Source organism: Perna viridis, chromosome 3 (assembly GCF_037379345.1).
Source record: "Perna viridis isolate PV_CMFRI_1.1 ecotype Kerala chromosome 3, ASM3737934v1, whole genome shotgun sequence".
Taxonomy (NCBI): Eukaryota; Metazoa; Mollusca; class Bivalvia; order Mytilida; family Mytilidae; genus Perna; species Perna viridis.
Genome location: NC_142447.1, coordinates 34,595,234 through 34,615,638, shown reverse-complemented (window position 1 = coordinate 34,615,638; position 20,405 = coordinate 34,595,234). Strand labels below are relative to the sequence as shown.

Here is a 20,405-nt window from a genome sequence, read left to right as displayed (position 1 = left end):
CTTTAGACATAAGTGACTTGGTTATTTTTAAGTAATTGATCTTACATATTGTTCCCCAGACTTTGGATCATTTTTTTCTTTAATCATTTATATGAAATTGAGTGTAATATTGGACAGAAGATCTTGTCAATAATTTGGATATGGCATTATAGCGTTATAGTCACTGGGGCCGACCTTTAACTACCTGGTTCTCCCATATTTGTGTTACACCTTCAAATCGTTAAAAGATATAAGTTTAAATACTATCACACATTTGACAGGCTAATTCTGTGAGATATGACAAAGCTGATGTTTATTTAAGTAATATCGTCAGAGAATTGTCAGGGAGAAATCAACTTGTTTGGAATCATAAACTGTCTCTATGACTTAGGATTTGCAGTCATATGTGCTGGTATTAGAAATATCATTATTTATAGATGTAGTTGATAGATATAACAGCTGGATGTTTTAATGTCCATCATTACATTGGTGGTATCACTGGACATGTTAGTTGGTTGCCTTAGGACAGAATTTGGATTATTATATATATTACGAAAAGGGAAGAATTTTCAGTACACACAAAAATGTCTTTTATACAGTGTGTAGAATAAAAAAGATGACATGAAAAATTCTTCTATCATTAACAGTTTTGATGAGTGTACATACTATTCCATTTATATCCATGTGTTAACTGTGATGGAAGAAATCTGGAGCTATATTTGTGTATGCTGACAGTGTTTATGTATGATTGTACTTTTATAGAAAGCATTGTTTGATTTAAATGTGAAAAGTTATGAATTATTCATTGAAAGAGAGAAAGAAATCCAGCTCTCTGAGCTTTAGTTTAAAGAACTTGTATTTTCGACCTTTGACCCCTGATGTAAGTGGGGCAGCTAGTTGGCGACCAAGAAAAAAGAGTGAATCACGAAAGCTTACATTTACATTCTCTTACAAAGATTTCAATGAATATATGAAGGTAAGGAACCTGGCAGGATTTCCTCAGTCATTACCAAACTTACTACCTTTTTATGGGCAGTAGATTGATCGGCTATTGACTTAAGAGTTTAGATAACTTGAATCTCTACTGCTTTCATAATGGCCTTTGTTATGGTACTTGTATACTGATAGTTTCTACATCATTATATGGGCATTTGTTTTCTTCTTGATACTGTACTTTTCATTCATTTGTATAATGGCATCAGTTTTAATGTTTGAAATGGTTTGTGACAAGCCTTCCTGTTGGTCTCTCTTCAGTATAATCACTCAATATAGTTTTTCAAGTACAATAAATCCTCTTGTGTTGACTCTACAAATGAAAGTTAACAGTAAACTGATTTTATTAAAAAGTCTGTATCTCACACATTTTGCTGAATTATAACTTAATGTTTATTTTATTATTTGATTTATAGAGAGAAAAGAACAGAGCATCTGATGACTTACAGGATAGCTTAGGGAAATCACAGCCCAGGACCAGAAAACTTTCCCGACTCCAACACCCATTCAGTCATTCTCATGAGGTAAGTTTAGAATTTTATGGTAATTTGGTACCAGTTTATTTACCAGCATTGTAGAGGTAATTAAGTTCATGGCTGTTGTTGGCAAAAACTAGAACTATTAAAGATTGATTACCATGTGAAGATCAGATGAAACATAATGGCAAAAGTCTTTATCAAGAATATACAATATAAGGTGTCTGCTTACCAATTGATATTCAAAGAGACCCGGCCTGTTTTTTTTTTAAATAAACTTTTAAATTCTTAACTTCTATGATTATTCCAAAGTTGGTTGATTTTATGACGTCAAAAATAGTTCAAACAATTCTCAGAAGTGCAGTTTTTCAAGTTTTATGGCGCCTAGGCTTGGTTGTTTTATAGATGAAAAATCAACAAAGTTTAGGTAAAGATACCAATTTTAAGTCAACTTTCGAGCCTTGGAATTGTACTAGAAAATTGTCACTAACTACCAGAAAAGTTAATCACATAATAGGAACTGTATTATCAATGTAATAGTAGTGTTATTTTGTTTGGAATTTGATATGCAGTGTTAATGAAACTTTTGTACTTAATATTCAGTCCAACTGCTTTTTTGTCTCCATGCATGCATATATACTATAACTACTCCTTTGAGGTACAATTTGAAGTAGGAAGTCCATTCACATGAAACATAAAAGATTCAGATTAAAAATAAGTTTGATTTTGACATTGATGTCACAATTACTTCCAGAAAGGACAACTTTTTAGTGTGTTACTTATAAATGATAAAATGTCAAGTGATAGCATGGACAGATTCTGAACATTTGTTTTTGTTTGCATATATTTTGGTATTTAGACTACCTGGTACATGTCTCTCTATTGTTATACATTTCACAAGCACTGCATGTGTGGAATATTTTTTTAATTGTCAAGTTAGTCCTTTATGTGTATCTTTTTGTATTGAATAAGTTACTATACACTAAATGGCATGGTCTCTTTAAGGCACTTTATATGATTTACCCTTTGAGTTCACATTTTATCACATGGAACTTGATGCCTGGATGCATTTTGTATACCCTTATTTGTTTTATGTAAAGAAACTGAGACCAGATAAAATTGATGGTTTTGAATATTTGAAATTTAAATTTGTAGTGTATTGTGCTTCAATGTCAGTCTATGTACTGTATTGTAATTGTATTTACAAAAATATATATATTTGTATGAATTGCGAATCTCGTATGATGGTTATCATAAAATAAGATCACTTGTATTGTTTAATAGTACATTATTTTTAGTGAATGATTGATTGATTATTGGGGTTTAACGCCTGCGAAGCAATATTTCAGCAATATTCAGGCGAATTTTAGCGAATGTATATTTTGATGATTTTGTTATGCTTTATAAGTGTACTCTGATTATTTAGCATGTAGTAGGTATGTCAAATAGTGCAAGTATGGTGAAAGAATTTGACTTATTATACATCAGTCACATAACTTTTCTCGCCTTTCTTTGCATTTATATTATAATTTTTTGTGTAATGATATAAAAATTGAAAACAATACTTATTATGGTACTTGTATATGATTTAGTTACAACTTTTTTTTTACATCTGGTCACCCAAAAATGGTAATTGTAACAATTAGAAAGGGAAATGTAGTAGAAAATGAAAATCCATTTCTCCAAGTAAAATAAGGTAGTTCTTAATGACATGACAACCCTGATTTCTAGCCTTGTGTGTATCACATGGTGATACAATCATGTATAATGTACGGAAACTTTTATAATTCAAAATGGGCAAAAGTTCAGCTCAAAGTCAGTGTCATAGTAAATAAAGTAATTAAATATAATCCTATTACGGAACGAATTAAACTTTGTAATTTACTTTTGAATCAGTTACAATACAAGGAAATATTAAAGTATTACAGTTTTGTTAAGTCACTCTATTAAACAGACACATATGTGCTTTTTGTTCACAGGAATTGTAAATCCTGTTTAGTGGGTCCAACATTTTCTGTGCACACTGTGTAGTCCTGTTGGACCGAATCTTATACCATTGAAATGTTAAATACATTTTAAATTGTTAGCTGAAAGGTTAAAACATTTTCTCAACTGAAAAGAAATAATGACAAGGCCTTATCTATATAAAATATTTATTCAGGTAAATTTGGAGATTTGCAGAAAATGTTTATATAATACATGGCCATTGAGATTGATAAGATTAAATTGGTATTTACCTTCCAGTAATCAAAGAGTCTATTTGTACATGTCAATTGCAAAACTCTTTCAACCCTTGATAATACACAGCATATGTTATTAGTTTTTTGTGCTATTTGTGGTGGCAATATGTAGTTTTAGCATAATACGTGACATGAGTGGGTCCCATTATAAAGCCAAATTACTCTAAAATCTGACAAGGAATTTTATGCACTCAAGTGGTCTTTTATCGTGAAAGGTATTTTCCTAACTTAATGGTTTCTACGTTGTCATCACTACATCATATTTGTTCTATGATTTCAATTTTTCTTCGATATTATAAACGGTTTTGTATTTTATAGTTTTCTTTTAAACTTGGACTTAATGTTTTATATGGTTGTATCAATATTGTTAGTAACACCACTCTCTGTTTTAGTATGTCCAATATCAATGATCTTTTCATTACCTCCATCATGCCCTTATCTTGATCTATTGTTGGCTTTCACACACAACACTTGCTCCCCACCATTGAACAAGCATCCCCACTAGTGTTTGTAAATTAGCTTGAACTGCATATTTGACCCTTGCCTCTATGAGAAAGAGGAAATAAAAATACCAGTGTTCGTCTGTCCATCTGTTCTGTCGCAATTGTGGACACAACTCCTCAGAAACTGTTTGAAGGATTTAGTTTAAATTATTTAGGACTGTTAATCACCTTATGTAATTGATTATATTGTGCCCATATTTTGATTTGACAAATTTTACAGTAGTCATGAGACCTCTGCACTTCCAACTTTATTTACGGTGGCAGGGGACATATGAGTTGCTTGTTGATAGTAGAAACAAGTCTGTGTCAATTCACATTAGTTACTAGTACTAACTTCTGATATTGGACTATGCCATGTGTGTGCTTTATTTAGGTGTTTTTTTTCTGGTTGAACAGTTTTCAACTCAATTTTTGGCTACAAGAACATTGAAAAACCATTTTGTGCTACAGAGTATTTTCCTTTTTATGTCCCTTAATTTCTAGCTTGGGCCCTAATTATGTGTTAATAAAACATGAAAGTTTTGTTTTTAGTTTTACTGAATTAGTAACTGTACCAAGATTTATTTTTGTATAATATAATCTTTTTGAAATGTGTTAATGATCAACTGAATGTTCAGTGTTAATATTGATATGAAATCCTAATATGATATTTTCTTCTTCTAATATCATTAAATGTTGTCTTGATATTTAAAAAAAAGAATTTGTGTTTCCTGGGCATTTCTCCCATTTTCAATTAATCCTACCAATATGAGTTTAGAAATAATACCTGTTAAAGATTCAAGTTGTTTTCTCAGGAAAAAAGTAGTCATTTAGCAAAAAATCAAATTTAACAAAACTGGTTTTCCAGTGATAGATACTATGTTACCCTATTTAGATTTAGAACTGTTATCCATAAGTTGTTGAAAGAATCTGGTAGATGGTATATTACAACTGAATGTAGAATCTGTACATTTTGTCAGTCTCAGGATATCGGTGATAGATATCAATTTTCACTCATTATTCCATTACTCGGTCAGAGAAAGATGAATGTTTCATAACTATCATATATTAAAAATGATATTTGCCATCCATAGATATGTAAATATATATAAAATGCAAATTATAAGTTATAGGATAATTAGGTGTTTATGTTTGTCCATAAAATTGTGATTTTAGCCATTTTCCATCCTGGTGAATCAGGAAGATATAGATGATCAAATTTATATATTTTATGAATGATTTTAATGCTGTTTGATAGAAGGATAGTTTAGTGATGAACATTTTGGTGTTCAGGTAGGTATAGCATTTACCTTTATTTGGTATTAAACAACTTATTATTTTACATTAATGGTGTTTTAAGAGTTCAATTTTGTTTGATGTTTATATTCTTATTACCGTAAAATTAAACCAAGATGTAATTGAAATGTATCTAACAATGTATAACTTTTATGTAAATGAAAGGTCTGTAGGTATTTCAAGAGCTTTGACATTATTGTTGTTTTTAAACAATGGTATTCTTACATATTCTTGTTCTAAAAATTGATACAATTCAAAGACAGATTTAACTATTCTAAACAAGAATAAATCCTGACAAGTGAAAACTTATTTTCTGATTTTTTTCTAATTAATTGTGATTAATAGTTAAATGTATATTTCACCTTTAGTGTCACATCTGAAAAGAAGAGTTGTTTTTAGGGATTATTGTGGATTATTTAATTTGTTTTAATGATTATCTCAATCATCTTACATGGTTAACATATCAGAGTGTCAATTTTTACCTGAGGGTCAGAGTTCAGGAAAACTGTTAGACAGGCTTGTTCATACCTTAATTGGATTAACTATCCAAGCTGACACTTACCTCAGGCCCAATACTGCAATATGATTGGTTGATTGCATATCATCAAGCAAAATGATTGGTTGATTATGATTTGCCTTTCCAGGTATGTCTGAACATTTGTAGAACAAGCTTTATCTGATTAATTTATCTCTGATTTAATTAAAAATGACAGCTTCCACCCTATGTGGAATGAATATATATGACCTGTCAAACTTTGACTTTCATTCCACACCCTGATCTTGGAAAACTACATTATTTATTGTATTGGACTTTCTTTGATATTGAACTTAGAATTTCTTTTTGTTAGTTAAGTTGTGCTAATTCATGATGTTGATTGATAAGTTGGGTTCTAATAAGATGTATTTGGACATCACTTTGAATGGAGCATCTTTTGAGAGGCAAGAACAGTATGAAAGATTATATTACAAGAAAAGTCGACAAAGAAGAAAAAGCACTGAGCATGTTCCATTTAAAAAAATCAAAAGGAGCATGCAGTGTAATATGTCACTTCTCAACTATGTAAGTTTTTTTTTACAAAGTTGTTAGTGGTTTGTAATCTTGTACCTAATTTACATATTTGTATTAAGTATTTGATGCACTTTTTGTTCATTTATATGGTAGTTACCTCTTTTGTTATGTTTACCTTTGAGTTCAGTTTACTTATGTTACATTTTTTTCAAATTCTTGGTTGAGAACAGAGTAAAGGTTTTAATATATTGTAATATTCCCATGGTGTTTAGTGTCTCTTAAAATCAACAGGAATTTCAGTAGAAAAAAAATAGGGAACAAAGGTTATACTATATACTCATTATAGTGTTCAATGTTACATGTATCTTGATTTGAAAGAATGGTCTATTTCCTTTGTACTTGAAATGCTGAAATGTTTGGCGGCATACATACTTGAAGTTCTCAAGTATATACCCATACAACTCATTAAGTAGAATATGGCTCTAAATCGATCACTTTTTATCAAAATTGAACTTGGACAAGGTTTTAGACAAATAACTGAACACGTCAATGTCATTCTGAGATATATAGAACCACTTTGTATAGCTGTAAGCCTTGAAATACTATGAACTGCCATAATGTATTCAGATTTTCTGAGGCAATGAATGGATCTAATAACATATAGATGTTTCTGGCATAATGAGTTCTGGATAACAAATAACTGTGGGACAAATTTATCTCTATTGCCATGATATTGACTGATTTTCATCAGTTTTTAGCCCATTTCTAAATTTGACAGATAAACTTAGGCTTTATTTAGATACTAGGTCAGTCTTTTGTCTAATAATGTAATTTGAGATATTACTGCAATCAAATTATGTACTTCCGTTACATTAGATTGGTCGAGTGGTGTAACATTTACAATTTTAAGGTTGAACAGTCTTGTCGACTAATTTGTCATTTTGGAACATCTATCCAGTAACATGTGTAATGTGATCATTTCTTTTGTTGGTCACGAAAACAGGATTTAAAAGAGACATAAATTTTATTTACATTTTTATTCAAATGAATGTATAAAATTATGAGGGATTGGAATTAAGTGCTGTAAGAATAGTCATGAAATGTAAAAAACTTTGAATATTACGATGGAAGATGATGTATTGCCTTGTTGGTGATAAGTATGGAGAGATGTATCAACGATCTTATAGTGTATCAGGACGTAGTTATTCTTTAGAGGATGACCAGGAGTTAGTTAGGTTTATCAATATATTTCAGCCACGTACTCGTTTGGTAAGAGATTTTAGACATAGCCATTAGTCATTGTTTTTAAATGATTGAGCTAAGCTTTAAGATAGATAGGACTTGTTTTAGAATGTCATTACATTAATATAGGTTAGTTAAAAAAAGCTATATTTGTCCTTAACTATGTATTGTTTGCATGTTGCACCTTATTAGGAATTTATTTTTTGAAAAATTGCTATGTATGAAGAATTTCTGGCCTTCAGGATGTTACATCTGTTGTAAGGAAGGAAATTTCACTTATAAAGCAGTCTATTTTTGTGGGAATTATTTCCATCATGATTGAAGTAATCAAACAGTTATTTGTGAGCTTTTTTGTATGTTAAAGTTTCATTTGAAAAGATCATAGATAACATAAACAATAGCTTTATTATTTAGATATTTAATTTTGTGTATTTAAAAAAAAGTGTCAAGTTATATATAAATGCAATTTATAATGTAGGGAAAATGATCATACTTAATCAAAATTTGTCATAACTTTCGCTCTGTATTGCCTCAGGCAGTATTGATATTTGGGATAAAATTGAAAAAATGTAAATATCTAAGTAATTCAGATGTCGCATATCCTGGGGTTGTATATCTATTTCCTTTGCTATTGTTTTGGTTGTAGGATACTTTGTTGATTTGAGAACTAGGTGTGAACTGGTCCTTTGATCTGTGATTCCAGTTATAGATAATTTATCTATTGATTCTTATCTCTGATTAAGAGGTTTAGTGTAAACAAATTTAATTCATTTAATCCAAATTCTAAGAAAAGTTGAAAAACTTGATACATTTGTAAAACGGTTTTCGTAGAGTAAAGTGTAAAATGAAGGGTAGAGGTAGAATACATAGTCTTTATGATAACTTGGATAGTTTCCTTCTCTCCAAGTTAAAATGGATGATTAGTTTGTCAACTTTAGTAAGTAATTATGTTTTATCAACTTAAAATGTCATCACAGGAGGTGAAAAATATAATGCTATATGAATTTGAATTAAACTCTATAATTATAAATAAGAAAAATTGTGTTGTTATAATAGAGTATGTCAAAAATCATTCTTGAAATGAGAGATAAATTAGTATGATTTTCTAAAGAGGATTTTGAGCAAGGATTTGTCTATTTTCTTCAATGTAAGGTGAAATTAGTTAGCAATTTTTCTTATATTTCGATGATGATGTATTGAAGACTTAAACAAAAATTTGAATAAAAATCTGTTAATAAATTGACTTTTAATTGATGTTTATTTTCAACTTTAAGATTTACTTTATGGTACTGTTAGGAGTTTCACGCCTTCCGATTATAAGATAGAATTGTAAATGTAAAATCAATGGTAAATACATTTAAATTCTTTAATTTCCAATTCCTTAATTCATCTCCTATTCAAATGCACTTTATATGGTGAAGAAAAGGTGTGTATGATATGATGTTATTTACGAAACTTAATTTTATGGGGTGATCAGGGTCATTTAGAAGTTTTACCTTAATAATTCTGTACTTGGTTCTCAGATATGGAAAAAAAGAAAGTAAAATTTCAATTGACATGAGGTTGTCATTGTATTCTGTTACATAAAAGCTTGAAAACTTGGTTACAAAAGTTAATGTCTTAAGTATGTTTGTTGGCCTTCATAAAATGTGGTAACTTGGTGATTCATGCAGAGAGGCCTTCATGAAGTCAGAATGGTAAACATTTTGACATATTATTTGAATTTGGAACATTTTCTGAAATCATTTTAGTTAAGTATAATTTCACTCTTTCAGAGCTTAGTTGCCTTGGAAACTGAGACCAACCACAGACTATCAACAGCCAACAGTGTGAACAACATCACTAACAATGGTGAGGAGGAGGACCAGGATGATGACATCAGTCGTGTGTCGGGGTGGGCAGTTAACTTTAACAAGCTCCTTAATGATACTGGTGGTCTGGCTGTTTTCACAGTAAGTTTGGTTGCTATGGCAATTACCAGGATCGATAGACACATCAGTTAATTCATAAACAAATCAGAAACAATCTTTGGTTTGCTTTTTGCTAAAAATATCATTATTTTTGCTTTAAATGTAGATGATAAAAGACACATTTGTGTTGAGTAGGCAAAATTTCAGAAGACATGTAATATGATTTGCAAGTGACTTAAATCAAGTTTCTTTGCTTATGAATTATTGGTCTGCCTTTGGGCCTTTTAAAGGGTGAAATACAAATATACATTGTTAATTTGTTTATAATGTTAAATCTTCTATCAAATATTTCTGACTTTAATTTTCAAGCAAATAATAAATCTACAGAAGCTATATTTCACAATTTAAAACAAATATTGGTATTTCATTACAGGAATTTCTGAAGAAAGAATTTAGCCAGGAGAATATTATATTTTGGAGGACATGTGAACAGTACAAACAAATTGAGGACTCTGATAAGGTACTTAGGATATTTAATAAATATTTGGTTACAGCATTTACCTAGACAAATGCAATCAACAGAAAATTTTATACCTAAAAATCAATCAGATATTCAAAGTTAAGCTGTAGATAAATATCCATTTTAGAATTTTGATGTTTTAGAAGCTTAGTTTTTTGAATGATAAATTTGTTTGCATGTATGATATATACTGCATGGTATATATAGATATGTCACCTGTGAAATAGAGTTCAAACTTCTTAATATCGTATTGGTAACTTGAGATGAATTGCACTTTTCATATCTTGTATTTTGACCTGAACATACTTGAAGTTTGTTTGGTTGCTTAGGAAATTGGGAAAAAAAATTGTAGTTACCTTTTTACTAAACTAAATTGACTTTTACAGAGAAAAGCTGAGGCTAAGGAGATCTTCATGACGTATATGTCCCAGAAAGCTACTGACCCAGTCAATGTAGAACATGTCACAGTCAAAATTGTAGAAAAGCAACTTGATAGTCCTTCCAGTAGTATATTTGAAAAACCACAACAAGAGGTAATGTGTTCAGTGCTTTGATTTCAAAAACGAAATGAAAAAATGGGTGAATATGCTCTACTACATTTTGCAATAGTATACAAGCTAAAGATTTGGAAAATTTAAGCCACAAGATGAAGTCATAAGAATAGTAGTGAGATTGGAAATCAAGGATGAAAAATAGCAGAAATTTGTTTACAGTTTAGAAAAGTTAACTTATTTTACCCTTCGTGTTTTGTAGATTTTCAAGCTAATGAAACAGGACAGTTATCCACGTTTTATTAAGTCTGAGTTGTACAAGACCTATCTGATGAGAGAGATGGAAGGAAAACCATTAAACTTACCTACTGATGAATTCAGTGGGCAGAAAGACAAGAAAGATGAGAAAAATAAATCAAAAATTGAAAGTAAAGAAAAAAGAAGAAGGTCTTTGTTGCCATGGCGAGGAAGTATGTATAAATTTAAGAGTTGAAAGATTTTGTCAATCCCTAATATTTTAGGTTGAAACAAATATTAGTGCAATTTTCAATAGTATTTTCATTTAAATTGAGAAAGTAAAGAACATAAATTGAACCCCTATTTTGTTTTATATTTGTACAAGCCTAAACAATATTAAAACTGTTAATATATCGCTTTAAATATTTGTTGAATTTATTTAATTTCAGAAAACAGCAAACAAAGTGTTAAAGCTGCTTCTGAATCTGATCTTAAAAAATCAAATGAGAAGAAAGAAAAAGAAAAGGAAAAAGCAGTGAACAAAGAGAAAGAGGTGAACAATAACAGCCAACGTAAACCATCTGCCCCTCCTGGCCCTGGGATTGACCTTAGTACCATGAGGAAAGAGGCTACCAAAGTTCAAACAGACAATGATGAACAAAACTTTAAATTCTGTCGTGTAATCATGCCTGATGGTTCTACAACTGTTGTTTGTGCAAGACCAGGACAAACCATCAGAACAGTGCTGGGTAAATTATGTGATAAGAGGAGTTTGTCTATTGCTGGTGTTGATGTATTCTTACTTGGTTCAGATAAGGTGAGTCTTTTACTACCCCATCATTTTACTGCTTTAATGTAGTGCCTTTTTTAAACAAATGAACAAGTAAGTGTTTTTGCAATGACTGAAAAAGTTAAAACAAGTTTAAAAGGCAGCTTATTCTTTTTAAAGATTTAACATAACTATTTATATTTAGTAATGAAATAATTATCATATTCAGATTTTAATTGTTTCATGTGTCCTTGTAGCCTTTGGATTTGTCAGAAGATATATCAACTCTTGGGTCTAAGGAAGTTATGATAGAGAGACGGGTGCTGTTCAGAATGGATCTTCCCAATAGAAAATCAATTGGTGTCAAGGCCAAACCTAACAGGACCATCAGAGATGTGTTCAAACCTATCCTTAATAAATATGGGTTTAAACTTGACAACATTTTTGTACAGTTGGTAAGTTTATATGGTTTATATATATATAGTATTAAGTAAGAGACTGTGAAATGATTGATATAAACAATTTATGATATTTTCCACTGAAAAACTATTTTTGAACCTTAAATATCTTAATTCAATGTAGATGAGCTTTAATCAATGTTCATTTTCCATTCCTGCTTACTTTTCCCTGAGGATTTAATTTAAAAATTTGACATTTTTTTTCTGTCCATTTCAGTCAGGGAAGCCAGATGTTTTAGACATTGATGAACAAGTTTCAACGATAGATAATCAAAGGGTTGTGATACTTCAACAAGATGATATCGTTGGTAGGTAGTCAGGGGAGACAATCCCAGGATACTCCAGTGAATGTAGCATTGAAGTTAACACTCTTGTGACTGGGAAAGTCAGTTGGTTGGAATGTCTTTGTTAATGATTCTTGTGAATAGTGTAAAAGTTGGTTTAAGTCTAAGCATTTTGATATTGAGAAGAAATCATTTGATTAAATTTCCTTTTTTCAAAAAGCAATCAAATGTGACCAGTTAATATTCTAAATTCAGTCCATATTGACATCATTTACAAATCCTTCATTCATTCATTCACTCATTCATTCATTATCACCAATATCACAAACTTCATACATACCAACTTTTATTCATTCATCTCTTTCTTTCATTTCTCACTACTCCTCATAGTCATGTTATGGGTTAAGGGAGGTAATCCATATTTGTGCTTGATGGATTTTAAAACTAGACCTAATAAATAGACCATGTAGATTTGACTGTTGACTAGTATGATGTCGAGTCAGCTTTAACATTTTAATGATTTGTTAAGCTTGATTAGATATAGCTTCACAAATTGTCAGCTAAATTTGGTGGTGGATGTTATACTAACAATTTTTGTTTTTCTGTGAATTTTACATTAAAAATATGATGACATGTATTTAAATTGTTGTTACTTAATACATGTGTACAGGCTATTTAATCTTTTTTTTTTATTGCTGTCCTATGATCTATGATAAAATCCTGTAAAAACATGAAAATTGTAATTTTAAAATCTGAAATAAGTATAATCATTGTTAATTTTACAAATAGATAGGAAAGCTGTAAAATTCACAGAAAAAAATATTTAATAGTTTGCTAGTCTTGCACAGACTTTTCAAAGTGTACGGATATTAATTCATGTAACTTGTTACTTTGAAAAGTCTTTGGTTTAGTTGATAGTAGTCCTTATCACATATTTATTTTACATTTATATATTCAAAGTTAATAATACCAAGGATTATATAGATTTTTAGTATTCATATATAACCTTAATATTTATTTATATTTATATACTCTATAGTGTGTTATTTTGGCGAGTATAAAATTTGGTATTCATTAAAATTTTAGCCTTTCTAATTTAGAAAGATGTTCAGTGTAGTGCACTGAGTACTTAAGCCCACAGTAAATATTTTTCCAAATTGATGTTGTTGTTTTCCGGAATACAACAAAATTAGCTGCAAATATTACCCACTATATTGTATAACAATGGGTAAATATAAAGAATTAAAGGAAAATTCCTATATACTTATATTCAGTTTTCCCTTTTCTGTATCAACAATAGATTTGCTAGTTTGTTCATAACATCATTCATTAATTCAATGAATATCCATCTCCATAGCAACAGAAAATGCAGAATATATCTGTAATATATATTTGCTTTTACATGTTAATTTAAAAAAAAAATTAAAAGAATATGTATTTATAAATTTGAGAGATTAATTGAGTCGATGGATATTGATTGAGATGTTTTATCTAACCATGTTATTAAACCTGCATGTTATATTTAACAGTTTTCGGTAAAACTGGAGGCAAACGCTCGACATCATCGTCTCCAAAATTGGCACTTAAATATCCCCCGGATTTCCATAACAGTCAGAGGGAATACATATCATTAGATACTCTCACAAATAGTATTTTTGATGATCTCATGAATGGCAAATCTCAGCTACCTCATAATTTTGATGAACTTGGAATTTTAGATCCAGAGGGGAAGGTCAAGGTAAGAGAATGCAGTAGATGGTAGTTTGGTGTGAACTTTGACCTTTTTGCTTATATAGAGTGCATCTTTCATTATTTAGTAGGAGACTAATCTGTTGCAGTGTGATCCCCACAAATCTTTTTTCTGCCTTTCACCTCTTCTGTTGCTTTACAGTTCACCTAAATACAACTTTTGACCCTGTAATTATTTTTTTTTTGCTTCCAGTGTCATACTAGTGGTTCAAATTAGCTTCTAATGATAATTTCTCCATGCTGACTTATTGATGCCTTTAACACTAGAATTAGAAGGGAAAAAGCATTTAAGTGCTTTACAACGTTTTTTGCTTAAACTTTCTAAAAAGAAGTTTTATTCAAAAGGAGAATGGAAATAAAATGCTTTTAAGGTTGAGGTGGTGCATCCAAGGTAGTTTTAAGAATGGAAATGTTTTCAATGATACTTAAATATTTCGTTCTTAAAGTGAACAAAAAAGAATGGTGTGAAAGGAAAATGTAATTAGTATCTGAATCTGATAAATACTGGAGATTTCAAACATTAGAAATGACTGACAACATATTATTAAGTTCTTTTTAATTTTAGGGTCTGCTGAAAAACAACGAAGATCGTCACTCTTCGGGTTTATTCGGCCTCAGGAGAAAAGAGTCAGCGTACGGAAAGGATCCATCTCTCAGCAAGACGAAGTCAAAACCCAAAGTGACGTTTAATTTGCAAAAGAATCAGACTAGGACCTCTCAAGCTGATGGTATGTTCATATCATTGTTGTAACTATCTAGACAGAAGTACAATATTATTATATATACATATATATACAATACAGTATTTCAGTGAAGTTGACATCTCAGGGTTTGGAACATATGTCCTAAATCAACCGTCTTACATGTACATAAAGGACGTAGGAAAAATATAACGAGAATAGGTATGGGGAAAAAGCATTAAAGCAAAGCAATGGAGTGATTTTATTTTTTTTAAGATGTCAGAATTTTTTTTTAGTATTACTTGTTTGGAAACCTGAAAAAAAAGCAAGAACCTTTGAATAATGTACCTATCAAATTTTAATGTTGTAATATTGTTTAATTTCAGATGACAGATTTTTAGAACTTTTATCAAAAGCTCAGAGGCAAAGGCTTGATGACCAAAGAGGATTAGATATGAACAACTCAGAAATTCCTGAATTTCTACGCAATAAAAATCATATTCATCCATCTGGTCGGGAAAGTGCTCCACCAATTATGTCAAGAGATCCTCTTGATTATAATAGTGATAAATATTTGTCTCATGGCCGTTGTAGTACATCAGGACGAGTGTCGGCCATGTCTGTTGAGGTTGTTGATATATCGACTGATGAAAATCAGCATGTGACTTCGTCAGACCAAAGTTTCAGTCAGGATGGTATCATCCCATCATTGAATGAAGCTCAGGACTATTTTCAGTCATCTGATTCTATAAATGCAGATTTTGATGATCCATGTTTAGCTGAGAGAAATTTACGTGATATAGGCTTTGATTATAGTTACAATATGTATCAGGCTAAAGCATGGGGCTATTCTCGTCATAGACCCATATCACCTAATGGACAAACTAGACATTCTGACCCTGTGAATCTTAATGAATCATTAAACAATACTGTAACTAATAATGACTTTGATGATACATTGACAAGTTCACCAATGGATAATCGATGGAGACCTCAGTCTGTTCCTCCTGTGCTAGTTCCCAACAAAAATGGAGTGCTAAAACAGTTGTCTCCCTTGCCGAAGGAGAAGTCAAAGTCACCAAATGGATCTGCATTTCAACCAACTGGAAACAGTAAACAAGCATCACGCAATACATCAACTTCCAAACCAAAGCAGGACAATAAACCAGTGATACTTGATTTAGCTAACCGAGTGGAAGATGTTACATTTGTGTAGTCAAACAAAATGCTGCCATAATTCTAATATGCAAATTGATTCCTCAGTTAATGAAACATTTTGCATTTATTTTGTGCTCATTGCAGAAATCAGATATGTTTTTCTTAACCATGTGAAATTCTATTTTTTCTTCCTCATTTGTTAATGATTGTTACTTATTGCATAAAAGAGCAATATCATAACTGAATGGTGCTAATATAATGTTGTAAATATCTAAACTATTTGTATAGATTTTACTTGTTAATGATGAGCAATTCTAAACATTTTATATTTATAAATTAAAAAATTACTTCTACATTGATTTATTGATAGTTTAGTGTTTAAGCATGCCAAACATTTCAATATTTAGCCATATCACCATAAGTTAAAAAAAAATTTCTTCAAGGCTGAGAATTTTCAAAGAAACAATAATCAAAGTGTTTGGGCTATTGGAGGCAAACAATCACAGAGTATTCTCTGACTCTGGTTTTATTATACTGTGGTCACATACATTATCCTGCCATGTAATTACATGAGTGGAAAGATTGATAGCATTCAGGGTCTAAGAACTTGCATACTGAAGTATCAGCAATTGTATCCAATAACATTGCCTAAACGTGAGCAACATGAAACAGAAAACTTTTTATAACATTCTCTTTCTCAATGGATAAAGCAAATGGCAAAAACAACAAGATTTTGAAGTTCAAAATTATATTGTTAATTAGTTCCTGAAACAATTTTCAAACAATCCACACCAAAGTATGGACATAAATACAATATTCCTGTGATTTATTTAGTTAATATTTCTGTAGTGTATATGGTAGGAATTAATCTTCTTGGCACATGAATTTTTAATTTTACTGTTTGGGAGTACAATTACTGAGAGTATATATCAATACTCTTCACAGTGTAGAGAAATTTTATTTCTGATATCAAGTATTGTTCCATTTCTTTAAGGTTTTAACAAAGTGAATAGGGTTAAGCCTATGCCGCCAGACGATGACATTTTTATTGGTACAACTTGTGTGTATTTCAACTGTGAATATCACTATATCATTTCTCTATTTCTTCACATGGGAACGTCATGTTATTGAACTGGTTAACTTTGATAATACAACCCTTGGACTACCTGTATTCAACAACAAAAAATGGAATGCCCTGGAGAAAGTCACTGCCACAAATAAGGAACAAGACAGATTTTTGTTCAATAAGTTCAATACCTGCATGAAATGAATAGTAGATTCATATTTGAAACTTGGAAAGTCAGTGGACACAAAGTCAAAGCTAAAAGAAAAGAAACCCTTGAAAACTTCCAAAAAGTAAACGAGAGGTCAGGAATCCAGGAGATACTGTGATCAGCACTTCCAAGGTTTCCTATCTACAATAACATACTAGGTTTGAAATTGTGGAAATGCACCAGAAAGCATTCATAAACCTTGGTGTTGTCTCTGTGGAGGCAGCATATCACAATAAAACAGAACATCTGCTATAAACCGTATTGCCCTCCCCGAGCAATGTTTGTAAATAACAGTACTTTAAGAAGTTTTGACCAAGACTTGCTGTAGGTCTTAATGATAAATAACCTCCGTCTTGTTAACTTGCCCATAAAGAGAATGGATTAGTGAATAAGTCACTTTAAATAGCCAATAGGGTTGACGTGTAATTAGAAAGTAATTTGTTGTGAGCGCCCATTTAGACAACGATCTTCCGATTAAGATAATAGTGTTTAAATAATAGATGAGACTGGTTCTGAAATATTAGGAAGAGATGCGGGATACCTGACTCGTTCTTCATCCTCCGACAAATTACACATGCAATATGACATTCTACAGCAAAACTATATTCGAAAAATCAATTAACTTTTATGATGGATTCGGGGTTTTAAGATATATTGGTTTTCTATCAGTTTTTATCCCTGTTGTTTTCAAGACATTAGAGTTTAAGTTAATAAATTAAAGAAGTATCTGACGGCGGTGACATTATTCTATTGTTTATTTCAATCAGAGGACTCATCAGGGACTTGTAAAGAGACCTATCAGAAACTGATGGAAATTTAATGAAACCAGTTGTTTCCATTTTCTCTCCTTATATTGTGTAATCATACTAGTTTCCATACTAATTTGCCTAATTTAGATAAACATTAATTTTGGACTTTTTCGTCTCGGTAAAGCAAGAAACAAACCAAACCTTAGCTTGTATCATTGGTCTTCAAGGTATTGAATATGGATTTATTTTTCTATTTTAAAAGAAAAGAAGCAAAAAGTCTGTTTTTGGTTCAGCATCACACTTTAAGTTCTTCCTACAAGAGGCAATTCATTCAAAGACCTATTACTCAGGTTAATATAGAAATGGCCAGATAATAAGAAAATTGAAGATAGAGGATCAACCTATGAATCACACTTTACATAGTTTCATAAAAAAAAGATGACAATTTATTTAAACTTCTAGACAGTATTTGCAATATCCGTCTGGTTGCTCATGTTGGTACTAGTATAAAGCAGATAGGACAGTCGGGTGAACGTTTGAATGGATTACTCCATTAAGTCCATTGTTTGATTTTAGTTACTCTATGTTCTTTGTTGTGTATGTCTGTTTTCCATGTCTGGTCTTTGTCCCTGGATTACATTCTTTTGATTACCGCTATAACCTTGGTTCCCTTGATTACTCTTCCATAAAGTCTAATATTCTAGCGGAAATCAAAATAATGCAATCCAGGCACAAAGACCAGACATGGAAAACACAACAAAGAACATAAAGTAACTAAAACAATACATACAAAGTAACAGAAGTAAATGAGCAACTCGGACCCCGCTAAAAACTGGCAGCACTGGAAGGGTAGACGTCCTCAGTTTTTCTAGAAACACCCGCCGAGTTGCTCATAAAAAGCTAAGTCCTTGGTAGACGAAAGAGGACAGGAAAACTATGACACGTTGAATAGATCAGTTTTCATGATGTAATGAATTAGCTACTCACAAAAATGCATTTTCTTACCTAAAACAAAACAGAAGCGTTGTTTCAGTTGATCTGAAATATGTTTTCCTTTCAAATTAATCGACATTTGTTATTGTTAAGAGTTGCTTTTTATGTGTTTATTTACAGAATGTACCGTAATCGTAGTAGGCTGCTGTAATTCTCCTACGTAAACTTTCGTTTGTATACATGTATAGGGCAAAATGCTTGTATTAATCTATTTAAATGCTATGTTTGATTGAACGGAATTCCACCACACAACTTTCAAACAAAGAAAATATAATCTTACTCTCAATATGATCAGAAGTAGTATATGAAAGAAATATCAAAACAAATGTTAATGATTACTAACTTCTGCAGTCTTGATCAAAATAGTCCTCTCTCAATTTCATTGTGTAAAAAAGTTTTTAGAGAGAAAAAAATGAGGGAAAAGTCAAATTTCGCCCTTGTGGGATCGATATGTATTTTTGTATTTGGAAAACATCACCTAGAATTAGTTCTTACCTAATAAGATTTCTACATGCATTGTCATATTAACTGAAAGTTTCTTCAGGTTATGGTTTTTCGATATTTTTTAGAAGTCAAAACAGAAAAAAAAATCATCATATTTGGCCATTCAAGAAAATTAAGATAATTTTTTACGAAATTGTCGGACAACTTCGATCACAAAAAAAGCTTGTATGTCGTTTCCTTCCGATCATTTCATTATACTGAAAGATTCATCTTGTATATCATGACCTTACTGAATTAAAGTAAATAACAAAAATTTTAAAAAAAATATTTTGACCATTGTACTGTTTTGATCCAAGGAAAACAGTTCCTGTACAGAATTGTTTATAATTAACATTCACCCTAACGTTGAGACTCGTGTTTGCCCAGTTATAAATACAAGTTCTCTTATTTATAACGACAGCAATATTTGTCATATTTATAGTATTTCAAGAGCAACAACCCTAGTATGGAGTTATACTACAATTTTGATGGATAGTTTTATAGGCTTTACGTTATGATAGTTATTTTCCTTTGATGGTTTCTTCGAATTTATGGTTTCAAGATAGAAACCAAAAAGTCAGGGGGAGTTACTCATAGAAGAAGTCGTCGTACAACATCAACGCAATGGAGGATTTCAACGAGCTCTTCGAGTTGAGGAAGAAGATAATGATACAATTTATAATCCTTTATATATTCCTAATTTGAGTTGCACGTTGCAACCATATTCTGAAATAAGTAACGACAGTCAAACTTTAAACTATATCAGAAAAACAGATGAAAATAGACACATCAAGGCTGCATGAGACTAAATATGGTTACACTCCAATCTGTGCTTTAAGAGGAGAAGCTTTTAAAGAAAAATAACGACGACGGATACTAAGTGATGACTTGAATGTATGCTTGTAAGTAAAATCACAGGGGCTTGAGTTCATG

The 20,405-nt window shown here is 31.0% G+C and overlaps 1 protein-coding gene across 4 annotated transcripts in view; it reads left to right on the top strand.

Annotated features, from left to right (window-relative positions):
• The window catches only part of LOC148621999 (regulator of G protein signaling 12-like), a 36,259-nt gene extending 19,927 nt beyond the window's left edge, over nt 1-16,332 (top strand). For 3 of the 4 annotated variants that reach the window (XM_088571445.1, XM_088571446.1, XM_088571447.1), the window contains exons 3-13: nt 1,389-1,496; nt 9,493-9,669; nt 10,061-10,147; nt 10,534-10,680; nt 10,901-11,108; nt 11,325-11,692; nt 11,902-12,099; nt 12,320-12,410; nt 13,916-14,124; nt 14,701-14,863; nt 15,202-16,332. In XM_088571445.1, coding sequence (XP_088427571.1) covers nt 1,389-1,496; nt 9,493-9,669; nt 10,061-10,147; nt 10,534-10,680; nt 10,901-11,108; nt 11,325-11,692; nt 11,902-12,099; nt 12,320-12,410; nt 13,916-14,124; nt 14,701-14,863; nt 15,202-16,031 — 2,586 coding nt within the window. In that variant the 3' untranslated portion in view covers nt 16,032-16,332. The remainder of the gene's footprint in view (nt 1-1,388; nt 1,497-9,492; nt 9,670-10,060; nt 10,148-10,533; nt 10,681-10,900; nt 11,109-11,324; nt 11,693-11,901; nt 12,100-12,319; nt 12,411-13,915; nt 14,125-14,700; nt 14,864-15,201) is intronic. The other variant, XM_088571448.1, reaches the window with a different exon arrangement.
• The last annotated feature ends 4,073 nt before the right edge of the window (nt 16,333-20,405 follow it).